General features: G+C 40.4%; 1 protein-coding gene across 2 annotated transcripts in view; it reads right to left on the reverse strand.

The window, feature by feature from the left end:
- TENT4A (terminal nucleotidyltransferase 4A) overlaps nucleotides 1-23,609 on the reverse strand; it is a 57,702-nt gene extending 34,093 nt beyond the window's left edge. For both annotated transcript variants that reach the window (XM_058806360.1, XM_058806352.1), the window contains exons 1-7: nucleotides 22,792-23,609; nucleotides 9,089-9,212; nucleotides 7,586-7,632; nucleotides 6,540-6,660; nucleotides 4,929-5,036; nucleotides 4,093-4,221; nucleotides 2,806-3,019 (exon numbers count right to left, since the gene is read on the reverse strand). In XM_058806360.1, the coding sequence (XP_058662343.1) occupies nucleotides 2,806-3,019; nucleotides 4,093-4,221; nucleotides 4,929-5,036; nucleotides 6,540-6,660; nucleotides 7,586-7,632; nucleotides 9,089-9,212; nucleotides 22,792-23,609 (1,561 nt within the window). The remainder of the gene's footprint in view (nucleotides 1-2,805; nucleotides 3,020-4,092; nucleotides 4,222-4,928; nucleotides 5,037-6,539; nucleotides 6,661-7,585; nucleotides 7,633-9,088; nucleotides 9,213-22,791) is intronic.
- Between the last annotated feature and the right edge of the window lie 567 nt (nucleotides 23,610-24,176).

A 24,176-nucleotide genomic window follows, 5' to 3' on the forward strand; every position in this document is an offset into this window, starting at 1 on the left:
GAAACTCCCTCCTTTAGACAACGCTAACCCTGTCCTAAGACACTAACTCAAGATGAAATATCTTAGACTATGTACAAAAACCAAGTATAAATTATTACTTCAAAATTGAAGTAATTTTCATCACTGCTACATTAGTCTGATAACTCAAATCTGGACCTCAACAAGCTTCCCACTTGAAGTGCCAACTTCTGACACCTTTGTTGGAATCCTGGTTCTTAAATCACACAAATTATCGTCTTCTGGCACACAGTGATCAGTCTCTGATTTCTGAGGAAACCCTGCAGTACCTAAGAGAATCTAAGAAAACCCATTGCAACCAAAACAACAACACAATATGAAACCTGGATGCCTGTTCCTCCCAAATCCAGGAACTAACAGAAGGTTATGAGCAGACAGAATAATGTATCACATCCTTCTGATGACACCTTTCATCTCTTAGCCAGACATCACCCTCCTTTTCACACTGAATAAAAAAACAGTTCCTCCAACTTAAAGAAACTAATCCCACTAAACACATTCCTGTTCCCTGCAAGACCACTTTAAGGCTATTCTTTTGAGTTATACCCATCAGTATCCCATTGCTGAGCTACTGCATACACTCACAGGAGCGACTTTTACACTACTTTGATAATCTTTGAGAAATTGAAAGGGAGAGGTTTTTTTATCCCTGTACTTTTTGTCTCACTTTGGGATTAAGAAGCCATCTTTTCAAGTATTCTTCCAAGGCTTGACAGGAACCTTACAGACTGCTGTGATCAGGCAAAAAAAAAAAAAAAAAGGATTGAAAAACAAAGTTAAAAACCTGTGGATACAGAGCAAACACAGGTTTGCAGGGGTAAAACTCACCAGCAGCTTATGCTAATTTCAGTTGAGACATCTCTTTATGAAAATAACTTATTCCCATCTCCTTCACAGTACTGCCACCAACCCACAGTCAAACACTGAGTGGATCTGAACCCAAACTCAGAGATGACTTATGAACTGGGCAAGGACCTGAACCCTTGGGAAAGATTTTTGTACTGGGGCAGAAGGAATAACAGAACTAAACTAATTAACAGAATTCTAGATGTACTAACATACACTTGGACAGGCAATTTTAGATACTGTAGGAATATGTGATTGAGCCTGAATCTAAGGAGGCTGTACTCATCAGATCTGATTCAAAGAGCCATCCCGTATGTGCTAGGCAATTTTCCTCCTAGCCTCATCTGGCAAGTTCTGAAGGTCTGGGTAGCTGCTAAAGAATATCCCTATGAGACACAATGGTCAGATAACTCGAAAATATTGTCAGTTTTCATTTCCATAGCCAAAACATTATCCCCTATAAGAATTATATTATCTCACACCATACAAACTCTTTATTTAATTTAATTCTTATCAACTCTTTGACAGAATACAGCCATTCTTTCTTCTAAACTACAGTTCTTTGTTTCTGCAAGATTAATGCTAGGAGGAACAGTTCAGAGCCCTTATTAGACTTTTTTCTCCTTCTCCAGAGTACTATTGGCAGCGATTAAAACATTGTGTAGCACACACAATTTGTTCTCCTTCAGGCCCCAGCAGATGAAAAGGAACAGAACTGAAGGGCAGTAAGGATTTCTGACTCTAAACAATTGTGGCTTACACTGCTATTTAAATGGGTCTTCAGGCAAGCAGGTACACAGCTCCTAAAGGAAATCTCAATGACAATGACAGTTCTGCACAATCATACCCTAACCCATGCCTGGCCAAGAACAACAGTCATGATGGACACAGAGTTACAAACATTTCAGAGACATGGTTAGACAAATAAGTATCACAGCCTGCAACCTGTTCTAGGGAAGTATGAACATTCAGCATATTGAGCATTCAGAAAGGTGCCAGCTTTCAGCTCCTGGTCCATGGTATTTGCTTTAGAAGTGCTGTAAAAATGCTATAAAATGTCTACACACAAAATGTGACAGTATGGACTTGGACTGCCAATTACATTCTAGAAATACTTTTGCTGAAGTCCAAATTAACTGAAAGTTGACTTTGTTAAAAAGCTGGTTTGGAATTTCAGCTACTTGTGATGGTCTAAATAGAATACAAACTGAGTACTGGAAAAAGCTGGAAATTTTCCTGAGGCACTTAGCCAAAATTAAGCTCAATTATTTTGAGGGTTACTGAATTAAAACCAAATCTAAAAAAAAAAAAAAAATTATGTTAAGTACTATCAAAAGAACATGCAACTCTAAAACTCTAAATGTCATTCCTGTGCAGCACAGAAGCCAGTTATGCAAAGTGCTCTCCACATCACCACTGCAGATGTTTTTTTCAAAGACCCATGCCTGCTCTCGTGCAGTCTCTGTGGTACCACCCTGCAGGACAGGTTCTGCACCTGGAGCATTTATTTCCCATATAGTGTGACTTATCTGAAGTAGGGCACCACAGACTGTGGCAGTAAAAACTACACCTTCCAATCTCTTTGTCACAGCAAATAATGGAGAACTCCTCTGTTAACATCCCCCCCTTCCAGAATTTCCTGGAATTCTTTCTTTCACTACCTCTCAATTCTGTCAGAGAATCTCCTTATGTCCTCAACACAGTTCTGGATCTCCAAAGCATTATGCAACTGCACTGTTTGCACGTAATTCAATTTACTCAGGCTAAGAATCTTGTGAGACCTCAGGCCCGTATCCCTCAGCCCTCCTACCTGACTGTACCTCTACAGCAGCAACAGCCTCTTCCCAGTGCAGCTTCTGAACTCATCTGACAGACTAATGCAAGCTGAGAGCACAAGCTGAGCCAGAGCTCTGCAATACTGCAAGAAGTGTACAGTCTTACCAGGCAGAAGAGGATCTTCAATACATAGCATGGATGGTCTGTATCCATTAGTCATGACTTTCATGATTTCTTCTTTGGCAATATAGGCACCTCCATTTTTTATTCTAATACCAGTTTTCAAGTAGTTAAAATTCCTTCCATAGAGTTCAAAAAATTCTATTAGAAGCATTCCAAGGTTTTCATCAGCTCTTCTGGCATCAATTCTTGGATGTAGCTGTAACACACACCAGTTTTTGCATATAAAAAATTAGTAGTTTTCAGACCATAACACGGGGCAACAAAAAGCTCATTTAAACAGCTGAGTATTTCTTCACCTAAGATTCAACTGAATAATTCATTCTTCATGTACTTAAACCACTCTCACACAACCTAGAGGGGGCAGCACTTCAGCAGTATCTGAAAGCCAAAGAATTCTTTCATCTTTCCTCATGTAGCTTTTTGAGGATTAGGGAATTATTTTCCCTAAGTCTAAAACAAGAAATAAGTACTGCATACTAAATTATAGCCTAGTTAGTAACAAAGTAGTACCCAATTTTCCACAGCAAATCCATGCCTCGATGCTGTCAGAAAGTGGGGGGCAATCTAGTTTCCCCAGCTGAAATACAGTTTGTCTCTGTCTCTATTTATTATATTTGGTACACAACATCTATAGTAATATTGCAGTCAACATCACCAGCAACAGAATATGTAAGTTTTCCATTACCACAGCTGCTGAGAGATGCTAAGCCCATACCTCATCATACCTGTAGGAGGCTCACTGTCACAAAAATGCATTAAGAGAAGTTGTAACTTGTTTCTAACATTGTAACTTGTGACTATTTCATCACTCAAGTACAACATCTGCCAGAATTAAGCATGTCAAAACCTAACCAACATGTAAGAAAAAAAAAGAACCTGACTGTTGGATTTCATCATTTTAATAAACACTGAAATCAACTACTCTGCACATTCAGTATCAGCAGTCTGGGAAGCAAAAGACAAAAATGCATCCTGCAGATTTATGAAGCACCATTAAGATGATTCAGGTACAGGCCCTGGTGCAGAGAGCAATGCACAGCCTCTATGCCTTTCACAAAGCAACTGCTGCTGTTCCAGCTCACACAGGATAGATCCTGGATGTCTGAGAGGTTGTCCACAGGATCTTTCAAGAGTCAAGCACTCAGAGCCATAACAGTAATGCTGCACTGTGCTAGGGGCATCTGAAGAAACAGTACAATAAAAGGGCACGAGTACAGAACCCAAAATATTTTATTTAAGAACAGAGAAACAAATAAGGAACAGACTTACCTGCAGGAAACTAATTGCCATTAAAATTAGGCTGTAAGAGCTAATTCCACCAGTAAAAACTTCATTCAAATCCCTCTGAAGGAGGAACTGTTTTAATACTAAAATCAAGTAAGGTAGCAAAGAATATTTCTGCAAAGCAAAACAAGTTTTATCAATGACAATGTCAACATTCCAAAACAAACAAAGAAGTACACAATCTCAGCAAAGATTCATCTAATACAAAAATATTTCCAGTGGTGTACTATACAGTGTTTCCACAGGAAGAACTGGAACTTGCTTTTTTTTCTTCTAGAAACAGATGAATAGACTTCAACTCTTATTTGATCAAAGACCTTACGTATTAAATTTATTTCCCACCTAAACAGTAAGATTTTTATATCCTTCTTTAAATGCCAATTTCACTTACTATAGTGAAAGCTTTCACTCTAAATAGTACTTTTACTACAGAGCGTAAAAGGAAACTTTTAAGTGTGTAGCTACACGAGAATTGATTTTTGACAGTTTAGCAGGACAGTATTCATTATGCAGCATCAATTAAATTCAAGGTAAGCATAACTTGAAAAGAGACTTGCTTCAGAAGCAAAGTTTAGTGCCTATCTATATATCTAGACATGACCATAGAAGTTCTTTCACAGTGTACAGGTTTATTCAAACACCTAGCACTCAAAGGGAATACTGAATGGACACCAATAGATAATAAATTAAAATACCCATGTTTAATTAGTATTACTGAAAATAGTATTCAGCAATAAATTGTCAAGCCATACCAAAAAAGGTTGGCTAAGCATCTAGCACATCCTTGGTAAGTAGCATAACACTCAATACATGGCTGATACCTTCATGTATTCCTTGATAAATCGAGCTGCCTTCACACCAGTTTCTACATTAAAACTGATGTCAACTTTCACTTCTGTCTCCTGGTCAGTGAGTTTTATTATTGGTACCTGAAAAGATTAAGAGAAGAATATGAATCCCCAGGAACACAACACTGGTGCTGTTCCTCAGCTTACTCAAGACACGTGGATATTAGCGGTCCAAACGATTGCAACTATCAAATCTGTGTAAGAGGAGGTAACAATCCTAACCTGACTGACCACTGAATGCTTTCTAGGGAACTGATTAATGTACAATCACCTTAACCTACCACCATTCTGGTACTCTACCACAGCCATTAGCTATCTGCCTTCATAGCTGCAATAGCAGTGTTTCATATGACAACTTAATTTACTTAATGACTCATTCCAATTAATAGGAGATCTTGAAATCTCATAACCTGTGGGAACTGCATTCCTCTGACCCAGTATTGCACCATTCACTTGCTGAACTGACAGGAAACCAGCCTAGCAGAAAGTAATGCCTGTTGGTTTATCAAGATGAACTGGTTCAATGCAGAGTCAAATGAAATCCAGAAGAAATAAAGCAAAGCCATTGTAGTAATATGGCAGGAATAAATTAATATAAAATGACTGAATATGTCGTTTAGCTTCAACACCACCACTGGAAGGCAGTGCCCTACAAAATCATCTTAAAATCACAATCTAAACTTCAGCTGAAAAGATTTATTTTAAATTGACCTCTTCATATTTTTAATCTGAAATGAAAAATAAAAAAGGGCAGAAGTATAGCATCATTTTATACCAATATCAGACAAAAAAAATAGGAAGGAATAGTACAATTGTAAGCGATTTTTCTAGTGCCATTTTCCATCATTAACTGGTAATACAGATTCTGAAAATCCCAATAGTTCTCAGGTAAACCAAAGACTACCAACGCTGCTGTTATGTACTGCTACTCTAATGAAAGCCACAGGAATATTATGAACCTACAAGAGGAAGACTGTTTTAGAGACAACAAAACAGAAGCTTGCTAACAGAAGTCTGGAATACTCACCTTAGTCCCCTGAAGAAAACATCACTTGCCCAGTAATATAAAATTTTCATGCATTAAGTTTTAAACTTATTCAACATGATTCAGGCTTACAAGAAAGATGTAAGAGATAACACACATGAGTCTCACAAATAGTATATTTTGGACAGGAAAACCCAAGGTTAGGTTTGGAACACTTCACTATGCCATCAGAAACAAGTCAACCTGAAAACCGTGTTGAAAGCTAGACAGCTCTAGTTACTGGCTTAAATTCCCCTCAAAGGTCAGTGGAAAAGCATTATGCAGATAGTTAACTTATTTTACTGAATATTTTGCAAATACTAACTTTCAGATACTTACTGACAACCCAAGTAAGAAGTATGGCCTTCAGCAAGCACAGTACAGAGCGTTACCGACGGCCATACAAAAGACTGCATGCTATTGCTAAGCGTATACAGATTCTACTGAAACTTGCAGAGAGTTAAGGACAATATAATTTGCTCCAGGAACTAAGAATACTATCACCAACATCTGAAGGGTCTGAAAGTTTTTCAGTTCAGTATTCCACAGCTATTACTTACCGTAGCTTTGTCAAGTACTTTAATGGAATATGGCTCAGCCACATTGTGTTTTCTCAGTGCTTGCTCCAACAGCTGTAAAGGGGGTCGCTCCCATTTCCCAAAAACAACTAGATCAATATCACTAGACAAAAAGAACACAGCATGAAACCCAGTAAATCTAAAGCACAATATACTGCCAAAAAGTATGGTAAGATTGGCATTCTACATATTACAAATACCACGATGATACAAGTACCAAATGACCACACATGGTGATCATTTTGCACTTTGCAATATAGGTTACCGATAAGCTTCTTCTAGGAGCATTAAGCAAGACACTCCATGGTATTTTAGGACCCAAAGCAGTATTCTAGTTTTTTGCTTCCATTACTCTAATGAGTTTTTCTGAGTTCCTTTCCCTTTTACCTTTCATGCTCCCTCCCCTCTGACTTAAACAGACCAATTCCATCCATCGCCTGTCTACTCATGTTGACGGGCATTTTAATAATCCAAAGAATTTTATCAGTGATTGGTATTCACAGAAAGAAAATTTCCAGTGCTTTCCTTCTGAAAATGTAATTTATATAAAGACAACCCCATCTTCAAGGCAGAGCTACACAGGTTTCCACATCGAACTGAACCATTAAGTGATACACAATACCAAATTAAATAAGACATTTGCTCTCCAAAAAGATGGGAATGCAGTGCTGTGATGGTTCTTTTGACTTTACACAGTAACTCTGTGATAAGTGACACATTCTTAGTAATTTATCTTATTTAACAAAACAATCTTTACAAGGGAAATGCCAAACATTCAGTTTCACTGTCTGTTTAAAAAAATAGCCAAAGACTAACACAAGGAAGAAAAGGTAATTTGCCAAAGGGTCAACAAGCAGAGCAAAACAGTAAAATAATACATCAAATACAAATCTTGAAGTTCAAAAGCTCTTCCCTGTGTCACATGAAATTCAAAAGTTTTACTGAAAGTTTGACACATTTCCACAATCCATTCTAAACTCCTCTTTGAAATCTACCATTTTCTAAAAGAAGAGTAAACTATTACTTACCTAGTTGGAAGATAAAGCCCTGTACTAAAGCTGCCAAATATCTGGACCTGAAAAAACACAGCAAGAAAACATCTTGCAATTATGAATGCTCACTTCCTTTTACTTTCACAAAACTTCATACTTTTCTCCAGTTTTTAAGGACATAGTCAGTAAAAAAGCTACTTTACTATATACTCTCTGTACAAGCACACTTTCTTAGACGTGCCACTTTAGAGGAAAAAATTTGGCTTCTTTACCATGAAATAACTACCAATCCTGCTTACAAGGAATAAATTTAGGCAAGTTCTTTGCATTACTTATTTCCAGTTTGACAGACATACAAGCTTTTATCCGTTTCCTTCCCTTCTGCTCCTTCCTTTCCTTACAGGACAGCTTTACTGAAACAGTTTAAGGGAATTTTTTTCCAAATGTTTATGTTTAAAAACCAGCAAGTACCTCTAAACATATCATTCAGATAAATATGAATACTACAGATTTTACTGTCAAGAACAACTATGAAGTAGCAGCAGGTGTTTTTGTGTGGAAAAGCAGGCACAATGAAGATACATCCACAGACCACATCAAATACTTCCAGTGAGCTTCCCATCTAAAGAACTGAGATGCCCCTCCCTCTCTGATACAGAAGAGCCCAATGCACAAGCTCACTTAGTTTTTGGCCAGGCAACACAGGCCCTTTTCAGTGTTTATATCAATTTCCACAAGGTACAAAAATCTCACTATGAAGGAAAAACATGGGTGAGGATGAAGCAGATCAGCTTTACAGTATTTTTAGCTCAGTGCTGTAGCCTGAGCCCTCACTGTCTGCCATGGAAGGCTACAAAATCATCGTGGTCTGAAACATATTTCTGGTGTCTAATGCAATGCTACAGTCTTGCAATCAAAAAGGTGATGCTAGAAATACAATTCAGAATACACTCTTTTTGAACAAGCAGACTTATTCATTGGGTAACAAAGTGTGGGAAATTACACCAGTTTAGATGGCAATGTATCTCAAGGAGTGCAATTTTCCCACTACAGTGGGGCTAAAGCAATTCCTTGAATGTCAAATTCATGAAGAGTACAAAAAAAATCTGCATTTAATTGCTCTTTCATAAAATATTTTGATTTAAAAATATCCACACATTCAGGACTCCTTGCAGAAATGGATACATAGGTAGTCAGTCTCACTTTATTATTCAAAATTAAATTATACAGAGACAATCTATTTAATAAGCATTTTTTTAAGAAAGACATTACTAAAAGTATCACATTCCCAGCTCTCAAAATGAAAAAACATTCAGTAGCATTCATTAACCCAAAATCTAGGTTTAAAATTTCCCCACTTTTTAAAATAAATTTCAAATAAATTTCCAAATATTGCAAGAACTGTGATATTAACTCAATTGCCTTAAACTTGAAGAGTTCCCTGTTCATTCCTAAAAGAAAGAAAGATAACAGCCAGATTAAGTGAACCAAGCTCTACAATTTACTAGAGAAGCAAATCACAACTGAAGCTGCACTCACATCAGCGGTAGGCCAGAGATCTTTGATGACTGTTTCTATCCTTTTCACCACTTCTCTTCTCATAGCTGCTTCTTCAGGACGAGGGGACATGAAGTCATAGAAGTCAATGATTTCTTCATGTAGTCTAATGGAGAAAACAAGATCAGTTATAGTGGCAACTGAACTATTTAACTACTACCATAAATTTTGCAAGAAACAGACCATAGGCTTTATTTAATATCATCCTTTAACCAAAGAGCTCAGAACACTAGCTCTAGTAGACATTTACTGCATTTCTTACTGGCTCAGCAGTGAAGGCCAAATTCAATTCCTGATCCTTAATGATTCCTTTCTTTAGAAAACAAAGCTCAGCCTTAAAAACTACATAATGATGCAAATGTGAAGCAGCACAAGATCAACCAAAGTCTTCAAGCAGGTTTATTCTTCCAGCAGTTCTTACTTCTGTGTATGTAGCAGTTTACACAGACTGCAAACAGGCCACTGGCAATGGTGAGATTTTGCAGAGGACAATAAAAAGGACATTTGAGAATTTCTTGATGTCAAAACATACACTTTGACACTCAGGCTCTTCATCAGCCATTCATTCATATAGAAAGCGACCTTCCAACTGAACTCAAAGTGAGAAATGTTAAATATATTCTCAAGTGTAAAGTATTTTTATACCAATGTTACATGAGGAGTCCTGACACTGGAACCTTATACACCTATTAAGCCCTTTTGTTTCACATCTACCAGCCCTATAGAACTCTTGCTGCCAAATTTGAGTATTCAGGTGAATGTCATATTTGCCTTCAATGGAAAAGCATCAAGCCATGCCAAACAAAAATGCAAGTAACTACCGCTGTGACATTTTTCCAAAACATCTTTTTTGATGTTGACATATTTCTAAGACTTCTGTCTAACTCACAAAATGTATCTAGTCAACATCGTAGTGAAATCCAAATGTTGTCCTAAACCCAAAAATTAATCTATAGTTTATATACTTAGCCTTCCAAAAGCAAAATTTACTACCTCTCTAGTAGAGCTCAACTCTTCATCTGAGACTTTGCAATTCATTTTACTCAGTAACTCTCCTGCTAGCAGGTAACGTCCAAGAGACCACATGCCTAATTTTTAAGTGTCACTATTCCTTCCCATACACAAAGAGATTTTTGCAGCAAAGCTCAAAGATACTTTCAAAAAGCATAAATATTTTGAATTACTGTTTGCCCTTTCTCTTTTCTTAAACTGAGCTTGGGCCCACAACTGAACATTTAACTACACAGCAGATTTAACTAACATTTCAATTTGCTGATGAATCCAATTGATTCCAAAATTTTAGAGCAAGACAGAAAATAAAAAACTAACATGCTCTTATTTTGTTTTGTTTATAGAAAGTATGCTTTTTTCCTACTTTTCCAAGACAAAAAGACCAATGAATAAAATACTTGAATAGACCTAACAGCAGTGGGGACAGCCTAAAGACTTCCTATTCTTCTGCCTATAATAATCTGCAGTAGGCAGATAGAGGGTGAAAGCAAGAAAAGGCAAGAAAAGCAAAGGGCCAGCCATCCTTCCAAGCCTCCAGTAATTTCATCTGGCATACATTCAGGGTGAATCTCAACCTGATACCTATTAGCTCAAAGAACTTAATTCCATAGATTTTTCCAGGTCTTTTAGTCCATTTCTGCTTTGTTATTTGTGCCATTCAATGAGAATTTAAGTATGCATCAGAATCAAGAGTGCTTTATTTTGAACAACTGCCTGGTAATGATTTTATCTGATGTTTTTTCCTGGGGTAAAAAAAAAAAAAAATTGTTACTGGCAGTTCACCTCAAAACACAAGACTTCTCAGGCTCTCAATCCATTTATCTCTATCCACCAGAAGTTTTCCAAGCTACAAATCCTCACAGGTTTTTGTCTCCTTTGACAAGAGGAAGCCCAAAGTTTGATCACTGCTAACCTCCTTAGGCTTGTTTTCCATTTGCACCATGTCTTCTGGCAGGTGGGCAGAAAGACACACAGAGTCAACACGTCATTCTGCCATTCAGTTCAGAACACACACCTGTTCTCATTTTGTTGTCCCTACACTTGGGAATATTGCTGCGTGAGGGTACCTGAGCTGCTCTTTAAAAGAAACCATAATGAAGGAGCTTCAAAGTGTTTTCTGAACAAAACTATCAACATAGAGCCCACTCACTGTGTGCATTCAGCCTGAATTATTTTTCTTCAGTCATGATTCTATATTTACTAGAATTTAATTTTACCCACAATTTTGTAATCTAATGAACAATGAACTCCCACCATGTCTGTCTGCAGTCAGCTCTAGCTTTCTATTATCCTTTTTATCCTTTTCTCACTCGTTTTTTCCCTCCAGGTATTTATGAACGTATCAAGCAACAGTCTTGACTACTTCTATTTGTAACTTTCCCTTATTATAAAGTAAAGAAATTTATTCTTTCCTTTGGTTATTTCTAAGAGCTAACCCAGCAAACCTGTAAATGTTTGGTTTTTACAAAGTCTTCAAAAAGAATCTTAAACATTCTTCTGAAAAAAGAAAATCCAGAAGTTATGTTATCAAACGGAACACAGGAATATGGATTAACAATAAATCCTTCAAGAAAATGAGACCTGTGAGACACAACTACCTTAATCAAAACATGTACTAGACCCTTTCTTTATGTTTGGTCATGCAAGAAGTTCTGGGTTTTTATGGTATCAGCCCTATCCAACCACTCCAGGAGATCTAGACATTTCTGGGGAAAAAATGCATTTACAGTAGCCATCCTGTATTAGGGAAAACAATAAAAGGGGAACCATCTCCATCACAACCTCTACCACACACAGCGCAGCCTTTCAAAAGCAGCCCCAGTGCATCAGTGGGCTCAGGAAAACAGCCAACCCACAATTACTCTCAACTTTGATGCCCCACTGAGCCTCTCTTCCAATGATTAACACAGTCACAGTTGTTAATCACGTTATGAAAGACTCAGAAGAGTATCACTCATCACTAGTCTACATGTCCTTCCCTCATCTGCTCTTTAATATCAAGTCAGGTTCATATTTTCTACTTCACACTGGCAAGGCAGTACTTGGTTTAACGCTTCAATTTGCACAGGACAACAGCAGAAGTCTAGATGGCAAAGCTCATTTAGAGTTCAAGCCACACTCATGGCTAATTCCCCTGAACTTCTTTGGCACATACCACAAGACAGAGGTGTATAACCAGTCTTATTCTGCTGACTCGATTTAAACTCTTAGTGAAATTTAAAATTGCAGGCAACCCTGGAGTCAAAGCTTTCTTAAGTCTCTGAAGTCCTTCTCTGACAGAAAGCAATTAGTTCACTTAGTTCTTACTACATGGACTGTGTTCCCCCTGGTGCCCTTTCACGTCTCTCTCTGAGCCCTACTGACTCTGGCAAGTTTCTTGCTTTTGATGTGCAAGACTTCCAGTTCTTAATGCATGTGGCAAACCAGTTCTTAACCCTCTGACTTAAAAGACTTCTATTTTGCTTGCTCTTTCTAGTTTTCCTTAATTCAACAGTTTCTAAAAGATCATCTTCTTGGTCTATGTCTTTCTGGATAAGAATCAATGCTATACTCACAGTCGCATAAGGCAGTACAACCACTGTGGCATTTTATCTTCTGGTTTACACCTGAAGAAGCTTCTCAAAACAGAGATGCTTTTCTAAAACTTAATGTTACAGGAGTTTGCATTTTGTAAACATCTTAGCTCAGACAAAGTTATTGGAACACTGTCACAAAAAAACCTGCAACTCTCATGTATATAAAACAAGATCCTGTATGCTGTTCAAGACTAATCCCAGTATAGCTTCTCACTAGCTGAAAGAATAATGCAGTGTCTGAAAAAAACAGATAACCATGGAACAGTCAGCCAGCCAATACAGGGACAGCTTTTACTTAAGTATGTTGTCCACGTACCCTCTATGATTTTCATAAGTACTTTTTAAGTCAGGACTGTGACATTATTTTAACCATTAGGGACACAATTTCCATCTGCAGCACATAAGGTACATGCAGACACAAGTAACATCCTAACTCCTCTTCTTTTCATGGAACTTCCCTTAACATATATAAAAGTCAGTCTTCTCAACTTCCTTCAGGCTTTTTAAAGAATTTGGATTCCCAACAGCATCACAGCACCCAGCAATCTCCTGTAACATTTTAAGATGCCCATTGTATTGCCTCACTAGCAAAGGCAGGCCTTTTAATCAACTTTTTCACAAGACAGCTTTACTGTATTTATAGAAATACTGGGAAAGAAACTTGTTGGTAAGCTATAACTGTACTCTTACTTAATATAAGATGGGAAAGATTAGAACACAGGAATGAAAAAGAGAAGCTACTTGTACTTGCTAGATTATTCAGGTTGCTAATTTTAACAGCCTGAAGGAACCTACCATTCACTGATGTTAGTACTGCTAAGCACAGCAAGCATCTGCTGCTTACAGGCTGAACTACTGCAACAAAATTAACATCTTCTGTTTATCAAAAAATTATCCCTTCTACTGTTTAAGGAAAGGCAGCCACTCTTCTAGCCTCCAGGTTAAAATAACACTCAGGTGACATTCTCAGATTTTTGCAATGGTTTTCCTCAAAGACGGGTTTCTGTGAAAGGAGATCATCCATTTTACTCATTTACTGCAAACATATTATACATAAGATTGACTTATTACTTCAAGGACTAACTTCAGTGCAGTGAAACAAAATTCTCAAACATCATAAAGAAACTAGAAGGTAAATTAAAACCTACAGAGATTTTGTTCCCTCAAGTAAGCATCTGGTTCCTTTTTCAACATGATTACACTACTAAGCACATTAATTTATTCTAAAGGAACAGTACAACATGATTGCATCTTTTATGTGGAACAATTAACACTTTTTAAAAACATAATCTTTACTGAGTATTTTTCTAGCTGAAGGCTAACACATCATCCAAGTATCCTTATCAAAGGAAATAACAGATGCCACAGTTAAAGCATGGGGATCTAATAGTAGGGATGTGTAGAAAATGGAGGCAAGGAAATGGGGAGGTTTACACAGCATCTCAAAAGAATCTCTGAAATAAAGGTTACAAGTCATAGAATACATTCCTTCAATGAAGCAGGAACTCCAAAACATGCATGACTTCACTGTCTCAAGACTAAATGATGACATGCACGTCAGTCACTGCACATATTTTGGAAATCTGTTGAACTGTACCTTCACCTATGACTAGGGCAAAGCACAATTGCATTATCATGGAAATGCAGGTGAAATCTCACACTACCACAATCAAATGCATTACACTACCACAATCAAATGCATTCAATAGTTGAAATCAGTCAATCAGTCTTACAGTCTAAAACTACAGAACATGGTTCAGTGAAATAAAGGAGGAGATACATAAGATTATATACATACATATATATATATATATATATATATATATATATACACACACACATGGAGAGTGAGTGTGTGAAAGCAAGGATGCATTCTGAGACAGACTTCTCCCAGTATGATCTAAGATTAAGACATCTGCAAAAGGGGCTAAAATACAGCTATGACCAAGAAGAGATGAACTACAATCCTTCCCATTCCCACTCAACACCCATCAGATGCCTTTACCTTTGTATACTAGTCCTCCTCAACAGCAGTAAGGCTCAGGCAGCTCTACTACTACTCCTGTTCTAAGCTTAAAGATGAGAGAAAGTATGAAAACACAGTGCTACATTCACAGGCCGTACTGCTGCACCAAATCAGTCTCATACCACTACATTATTCAGACAGCAATTACCTTTGTCACAGTAATTGAATGGAAGGCAGCAAATTACAATGACTGGCAGAATAAAAAAAAAAAATCCCAACTATATAGTACTTATGAATCTGAGCTCTGAAATATTTTACAGACAGGTAAACACCAAACTCAAGAATCGAGCTTGCTTTGCTAGTTACAAAGGAGAGACAGGAAGAAAAAAGTAACCACAGAACAAATATACTGTACATTTTCCACAAGAGATCATATTGTTCTTATTTCCTCTCTAAGCTTTCTCTTTGCCCCAGAGTCATGCAAGTCAGAGCTCATCCTAACCTCAGACCAGGTTTCTTGCCAATTTGATTTTACCTCTTAAAAACACCTTGACAGTTGATGCACCCAAGAAACTAAGTTTGTTGGATTGATTTATACTGCATATGTCTAGACATAAGTAACAATATGTCTGCATTTTGAAGAAAATCAGAAACTAAAGTATTTTTGGAAACTATATCAATCCAATAAAACTCAACCTTATTAATGGCTGGATGGGCTCTGAAAAATCTGCATCACAAAAAAAATTACAAATAAGCAGATGCACATCTCCAATTCAATACATGGCAATGTAGATCTGCTACATAAGCTTCTGAAGTGCATTACTCCTGACTTGGACTGATGGACCTCCCTACAGCACCAAGAAAACATCACAATCATTTTGTTGCACCAGTGAAGGAGAATGCCATATATTAAACCTTGGGACTGAATCAGCAAGCTTGCTATGCCAATAAATAGAACCACTAAACCCTGAATTTCCTGTCTTAATACCATTCTTTTCCAAATGCTCAAAGATAGCAAGCGATTAACATCCCAGACAAGTCAGACTGCAACAGCAGAAACATATTTGTGATGAGAGACTAATTTAGCCCATGTAGATCAGGTATTCATTACATCAGGTTAGCCACTGAAGCACTAAAGACAAGCAACCCTTAATGTAATTCTGAGCAGCAGACTCAACTCAAAATGCACCCATCAAAGCACTACTGGCAACAAACCCTTCACATTCAAAGTCAGCATCTCTGCAAGGCAAAAAAAGCTAGAAAAGTCCTTTCTGGATTTAAGTACTGCTGCAGTTTGCCATATAACAGAGGAAGCTCCTTCAAAATCATAACCAAAAGAACAATGTGTTTCAGTCTTCTAAAGATATCACTGGTTGTTTAGTCTGCATCACTAATCAGATTTTGGGGGAAAAAGAAGAGCTTTTACTTTTTGTCATAGGATTCCATCAGAAGATGTCTTCAAAAATCCTGAAGTCATGTACAAAGCAAGAAAAGAGGATTGGAAGATTAAGGATATCAACAACGATTATGAGGAACAACTTAACAAGATGCAAAGCTATGACTAAGAAAGGCTAAACTAGTTCAAGAGCCCAAAACCCTGCTTCTGTTAAGTGAATTAAGTTATCAGTACAGAGAAATTTAAGGGATCCAAATGCATGATATGTAGAGAAGTCAGTGGTTAATTTTTTTTTAATTCCTCAGAGACTTCCCTGATCCACAACTATGAAGGAAGAACTTGTTCCAAACTTTTTAATAGAAAATACTTCACAGCAAAACCTATTCCTGGTAATTCAGCATTCACCAAATGTCACACATACGCAATACGGCATTTGTACCAGAACAATAAGTAATCTATCTTTTTTAATTTAAAAGGATTAGCTTTGACATTCAAAATAGTCAAAGTGGCCTAAAGCAGAATCAATGCAATAAATAAATAGCTATGACTATATCAAGATGCTAATATAACCATCATGAATGGAAGCAGTGTCTTAAAAAAAAAAACCAACATTCAGAGCTACTTGGAAGAATCAGAGAACCACAAAGGAAAATCTATCAATTTTTTTGGATTTCCAAATGGCATTTAACATGCAGCCTTACGCAGGCTTATGAAGAAATTAAGCTGACATGGGATGAGGGGAAAGACCCTTCATAGAGATAAAGAAATGTTTTAACCAGGAAACAAGCAACTGAAACTCTTAGCTTCCATATTAAAGGAAGATCACAGGTGAAGCCTCCAAGCACAAAAACATCAGACAAGTCCCATGTCAGTAAAAAGGAGACAGAGTACAAGATAGAACAAGATAGCCCAAGATGCAGGAAAACTGTAACACTATCATACACGGGTATGGTTCATATGAGTCCCAAAGATAAAGCAGGGACTGAAAAGCATACAGCAGAGATAAACATCTAGAGGCAGGAAACAGTTTCAATACAAGAAATAATTTAACAAACTAGAAAACAAACAACTCCTCCTTTTTCAAGTCCCCTGCAAAAAGCACTCATGGTCTGCCTCTGTAATGCACAGACCTGCAACTGGCAGGCACTACTACCCTAGTGACAGCCTCAGGATAAAAAAAAAATAAAAATCATTACATAACGCATAGCTTTACTGAGGAACATCTTCCCACAGGTCATTGCTAATCCCAGATCATAAAAGATCAAGGCAAGACACATTCATACATAAAATCTACAATAAGCATAACAATGCATTGCCTATAACCCAGGTAGTCCAAGAACCACTAATAATCTAAAGCTGGGAGATGCTTCCAGAAAATATCACCACAAGCTCATGCATATATATTCCTTCCCCAATATTTGGCATTGGCCTCTAAGGGTCCCACCCAGAACAGCTGTTGATGTTCTTAGTGCCAGCTGTCACTACTGCCAAAGCCTAACAACTGGCAAAAACACCATGAAGCTGATGCCAGGATTAAACTGCTCCAATATGTCCCATTCTCCTTTACACCCAGATGTGAGCACCTGTCATACAAGGCCTTCTCATGTTTTACTAGTGTAGCTCAGCCTTTCTGACCTCTAGCACCTCTGGTGACTCTGGAGCCTACTGCTGCCAAAACATTCCTTTCATTCCACTCCCCACAGCAGCAGCCTCTAACTCTGCACTAGGTACCCACTTTGCAGGGAAATTTTGTGCTTTACCAAGGCAACTTACTTGACCACAGGAAAAAAGAGATGTTCTGTTCTGGACAATTCATCCAGCAGCTACCCTGGAACTTCCCTTCATACCAAGCTTCAGGCACGAAAACAATCTATTTAACTACATCCTGATGCTCTCTCCAGAAATTTACTATGACTAACAGGCAACTACTTCCACACTTCTCCTTGCATACACTCCAGCATATACCGCCTACTTCTACCCTGACCATATAATCAAGCAAAACAAGAACTGAGTGTAACATGCCAGCATGACCTGCCTCCTACATCAACACTTCCACTCAGGTGTCCACCTAGCACCACAGGCAGCAGACACCAAGGACTGGACAGCAGTGTGGTGAAGCACAGCCCACTGTGCTGATTCTTTACTAGAAGGTGTTGGAGCAAGACCGCACTGTTAAGCGAGGGAGAAGTTAAGAATAACCATCCTTGGGAGGCCCCTAAAGCCCCTACAAGTGCTGGACATCTCACTCCAGACAGTAAAGGCTTCAGAGCATTTCCAAAGTCTACATTCTTTCAGCTCAAAATACAAGAAAACAAAATTTGCAGAAGGGGCTGACAGTGTGGCATGCCCACACATTAATTTGTATCTGACAGCTCTGACAGCAGGGTAATAAGAAGAAAGGGTTGACAAACATGCAACCACAGCTATACACAGTCCTGAATACAATGGATTTTGAACAGTGCACTGCACTAAACTGAAATTAAATTTATCTCAGTTCAAGTTCTGAAATATATCAAAAAAATGCAAAAAACCTGTGTAAGACTGGAATTAGAAATGCTGCATACAGGTGAAGAAATAAAGAATAATAAATGATCTGATATAAGCTTAGCATAGAGGCACATCACCATATCTCTAGACATCACTTTTTGTGCTTGGTATTGTTCAGCTGCAAACTGGTGAACACTGAAACAAGCCTTCTGTAGCAGCACTGCCATAAGCTTACCTTGCTTATGAGACCTCTCCCCAAGTACCTGCTGTAGTCATTAGGGAATGCTGCCCTGAATCCTCCTTCAGCATAAGGAAATGTGGAGGTCTTGGTGCTCTTGTACTCTACGGCAGAACTTGTCTGTCATTATCGAGAGAGAGTTAAAGACAACAGCTACACAGAGGGGAAAATGAATGCAGGAAGTCATCAGACACTGTGCAGCACCAATTAGCCCAGGCAGAACACCATTCCAATGTATCATAACAGTTCTGGTACCCAAACTAATCCTCAACAAGCCAGTTCTGCTGTTTCTGCACAGCATTGTAATGTGCCAAGCAGATATGCCAGGTACTTCAGCACTCATTTCATTCAACATCTACAATTAGACTGAACACTTAGTTGAAAGTATTAAGCAGTACAGACCCATATCGTTAAAAATGCTTTAATTTTTTACTTACTTTGTTAAATTCATATTAAGAAATAAAATCATTAAATCTGATGTAATTTTATACTATTCACAAGCTATTAGCTGCATCTTCAGAGAAAGCACTCCATTAGCTGTGCATCCAAACAAAAGCAGAAGAAGCCTTAGCAAAAAGTTTAGAATAGCTTGATGCCCTCTTTTGAAGTAATATCTGAGCACTTCTAAACTCTCTGGATGCTTAAATTACTCAGATATATTTAAGATACTGACTTTACAGAAACAGAAGGTATTTGCTGAGAAAAGAACGCACACCCTAAGAGGCTAGATGTAGTTTTACACAAGAGGATACTTTACAGTACCAAGAAACAACATGAACTTCTGAATATCAGTCACAACAGCTTGAATTAACCTCATAATATGAAAGGATTCTTCTCTGCCTTGCATCTGAAACCAATCATTTTGTCATCTAAACTAAACTAAACCCAGGCACATAGGAATTTACACTGCTGCTATATTAATCACTCTGTTGAAGCAATGGAATAAATATGGCTTCAATCCCCTCACTCCTTACCTTCCCAAATTCTGTTAAAAGCATGACAATCTAGGGCATCCAAAAGAACAGCTATAGGATGAAATCTAATCAAACATAGCTTTTCCCACTTGTGCTTTATGGGAAAAATTTCCTTTGCAAAGACTGTCATGCTGCTATCAAAGTGGTGAAAGCATGAAGCCACTGGAAAAAATGAATTATGTACATAAAACAGAGGAAAACACAGCTTTTATACAGTATTCCTAAACATCACCACATCTACCATCACAAAGCCACTGACCACGAGCAGTGTGAATAAAACAATGACTTGCAGTGCCACAGACCATCCTCAGCTCTGAATGAGAAAGCAGGAGAGCACAGTACTGCTCAAAAGCACACAACTCATCAGAAGTAGGACTGCAGCCTGGGAGAGGGCTAGCAGAGATTGCCCTGCTTACTCTGTTACCAGAAGACAATACAGTAACACTGTGAGCCACTGCGTATCACTCGGAAATTTCAGCATGCCGCAGAAAAGCACTGTTTTAGGAACAGGATTCACAGCAGCATCTTGTCTTGCTCCACCACTCAGGTACAGGGTAAGCATAAAAGCACCTATGATCAAGTCCTTCCTCCTCTAATCAATGCCCAAACCAGACTGCAGCTGAAGATTTTCAGGACCACATTTTTCAACAGTTGCCTATAGCAGGATGGCAACACTGAAGATGCTCTGTCAACAGATGACTAGTTACCAAAGAGATACTTCAGGACCCGGCTGACAGTTCCAGGAAACAGCAGGCAACTAAAGGAACATAAGGGATCCACAAGAAACTCCTGCAGGGATCTGTCCCATCCCAGCCTTTTCAGTGCATTTTCACTGAATTGCCAAATAACACACCAGCCAGGCTTCAGGAGAAAGTTAAGCTCACCACTAAACAGGAATTACTGCAGAATATAGATACCTAAATCCATCCATGAAAATATTCTTATTTCAATCATGCAAGCACTTAATAAAAAATTACTAACACTAAAGAGGAAATTGTATAAGAATGTAGACTTGTTCAAGATTCACCTTGGGTAACAGAACTCAAATTTAAGGCAGAAACTGCTTGTCATATTTAGGTCTATGGTTTCAAGATTCATGCTCTCCTTCAGTACTAGTTAGTTCCCTACTACTTTAAGGAATGCTCTGGAACTACAGGATCACACATGCTGCAGTTACTGGTATTACTGGTATCCCACTGCCAGAATCAGGTCCCACTTTTGTAACAGAGATCCTTGACAGAAGATCAGGAAACACAGCTTCCACTTTCAAAGATATTTAGCAAAAACCTTGTCATTAACACATCAGCAAAAGAACTACCACATTATAGAACTGAACAGCACAACTGAATCTCAGCTAAACAATTTCCTTACATGTGGATTCTCTAGAAACTCATACTTGAAGAGTGGCATGGCCACTATTACACAAAAGGTGAAAGAAAACAGGACAGAAGATTAAAAATATAAGTTATGTGAACAGCGTAGGTGCTGCTGCCTAACAGCTACAGGACAGAACTTGCAACACTTGGATTTGATTCACAGGTTTGCCATTTGCCATAAACCTGCTGGATGAACTCAGGCTGCTCCTTCTTCCACCTGCCTGGAGATATGCCTGACTTACACTGAGATCACTTAAATTAAAAAGTTACCACATCTCTATAAAAACAAAAAAAAAAACTTCACACTATTTTAAAGATACTATTGGAACTTGAGACATACAAATGTCTTAGTATAGGACTCAAAGCTCCTAGTGCAAGACACCTCTTAAAGATTGACATTCTAGCTTTCTGTAAGAAATTTGAATTTTTAGTGTCAGTCCTGAATGAAAAAGCAGTAGTTACAAGTCTTGTCCTCCCCCTCTTGAGGTTATGGTTTGCAAAAATATAACTTTAAAAATGTATTTAAATACTTCTTTATAACTTTTAACATACTCAGCACCTGACTACTACACAAAAGAAAAAAGGAAGCCACTGTCCTTAAGTTAAATCTCTCACTTAAAAACCTCCAGTTCATACCCTGTTATCTTTAGCTATTTCCCCTCTACAAATATAAACTGCCTTTATTCCACAGGCATCCAAGGGTCTTGATGTTAGGATGTTCCAAGAAACTATTTTTGAAGTGACATCAGAAATCTGCTACAGTCAGTCAACGCAGCTAACACTTTTTCCAAGAATAAAATAACCTTTAGAAAGTAACATTTCCCCTTGATTGAATGAAATTTGACAAGTAAAATACAGCAGTCTCATCAAGCATCCCAGACAGGCTTTGTTCAATTTTAGTCCCTTCTCCATGCCAATCAGATCAAACTGAACACTCGGCTTTACTAACTACCCATTCATACGAGAAAGGTATGGCTTACCAGATAGGGTAAGCTTCATAAAAACGTTCTCTTCAAAAAGACAAGATCTCTGTACAGCTATTGGCTGACTCAATTTATCCTAGAGCTAAAACACACTTGAGAGAAATGTTCTAAGACTACACTGACTTTCATGTCTATCTCAGACAGAACTCGGCACCTCCCTTTCATGTGATGTTGCTAACACTCCCCAAGCTAACCAGCTTTCTGCAGCTTAAGGAGAGGCATTTAAAAATTAACACAAAGGTTTTGAGTCTCTCTGAACGGAAGCCTTCCACTTCCCCCTTACAATCTGAATTGAGACCTGGTAGCTCTGACAAGCATCCTGCACACATCCTTGCTTTAATTATTGTAGGTGACCTCTGATAAATGGCCTGACAACTTCACCTCTCAGTCTATTCCAAAGTAAGGCCTAACCCCTTGCATCTACGCGTTCCCTCGCAGTGCATGAATCGCTGCTTCGGCCAAGAACCACCCAGCCGGCACAGATCAAGGTGATTCATAAAAGGGCACGGGTTTGCGCCCCGCCATCCCCTGCCATCGGCCTCCCTGCCGCGGCCGGCTCCAGAGGAGTTCGTGTGATCCCACCCCACCGCCCCCCTTCCCTCTGGGGCCGCAGGAAGGAAGCGGCCGAGGCCCCGCTTCCCTCCGTGGCCGCAGCAGCCCCCAGGCCCGGCTGCTCACCCCTGCACGCCCGGGCTGTATTTCCTGGTCTTCCAGGGGGTGCCGGGGCTCTGCAGCGCTGGCTGAGGCGGCTGCCGCTGCTGGTGGGGGGAGTTGTTGACGGCGACGCCGCGGCTGCCGGAGAGCAGGTAATTCATGCCATAGGTGCTGGCTTTATTCTCCCGTTTCCTGCGGCCCGGGTGGTACTGGTGCTGCTGGGGAGACGCCGGGGGCGGGTGCGGGCTGCGCGCCAGGTGCGGCGGCTGGTGGTGCCCATTCACAGCGTTCACTTTGTTCTCGTGGAAGTTAAAAAACTCGCCGGGTCCAGCCCCGCTGCCCAGCAGCCCGGGAGGAGCCACCGCCACCGCCCGGGGGCCGCCGGAGGAAGAGGAGGAGCCGCCGCCTCCGCCACCGCTGCACGATCCCGAGGAGGAGAAGCCGGGGCTCTCGGTGCCGGACTCCACCGACGAGCAGGAGGACGAGGAAGACACGGAAGGCGACTTCTGCAGCCGCCGCCCTCCCTCGCCGCCGCCGTTCACCGCCGCGGGGCCGCCGGGGACAGCGGGCACCAGTCCGGTCAACAGGGCCGGCGGAGAAGGCGAAGGCGACGGCGGCGAGGAAGAGGAGCAGCAGGCGCCGGGCGCCCCGAGCCGCACGCAGCCGTGCCCGCGGGGCGGAGAGGCGGCAGAGTCCAGCGCCGGGGAGTTGAGGCAGAGGTAGTGCGGGAAGCTGGCGCCGCCCCGGCCCCCCACGCCCTGCGAGGTCTCCCAGATCTGCATCCACAGCGCATTCGCGGGTCCTTTCTGCTCGGGCTGGATCCAGGCCACGCGGGGATCCATCCACGCCCGCCCGCCGCCGCCGTCCCTCACTGCCCGGCCAGAGCTCCGCGCCGCCGCCCGCTCACCGCCCGCTCCCTCGCTCGCTCGGCCCGGCAGCGGCGCTAGGAGCGGCCCGGCAGCAGCGGCATGTGTCGCGGGGAGGAGGGAGCGAGCGAGGGCGGCAGGGCGGCCGGAGGCAGAGACGTGCGAGGCGAGCGCGGCTCGGGAGGAAGCGAAGGCGGCGCAAACTGTACCCGGCGCTGCCCGGAGCGCTCCGCTCGCCGTTCCAATGTGGCGTGTCCCCCTCGCCAGGGCCAGAACCGGCACTGCGCATGTCCCGCAGATTTTAAACCTCCACCGGAGACGGCCGCCCTGGCAACCGCACATGCGCGGGAAGCGGGAGGGAGACGGGAGCTGGGAATGCTCCCCCGCCTCGCGCGCGCCCGCCCGCCCGCGCCGGCGCGGAGCGCGCGGCCGTGCCTCAGCCCCGGCGGGCGGGCGGGCGGAGCCGCGGCGGTGCCCGCTGCTCAGAGACTGCCAAAGTCGCGGGATGGGTCCGGCTGGAAGGGACCACCACAGTGCTCCAGC

This window comes from Ammospiza caudacuta, chromosome 1 (assembly GCF_027887145.1).
Source record: "Ammospiza caudacuta isolate bAmmCau1 chromosome 1, bAmmCau1.pri, whole genome shotgun sequence".
Taxonomy (NCBI): domain Eukaryota; kingdom Metazoa; phylum Chordata; class Aves; order Passeriformes; family Passerellidae; genus Ammospiza; species Ammospiza caudacuta.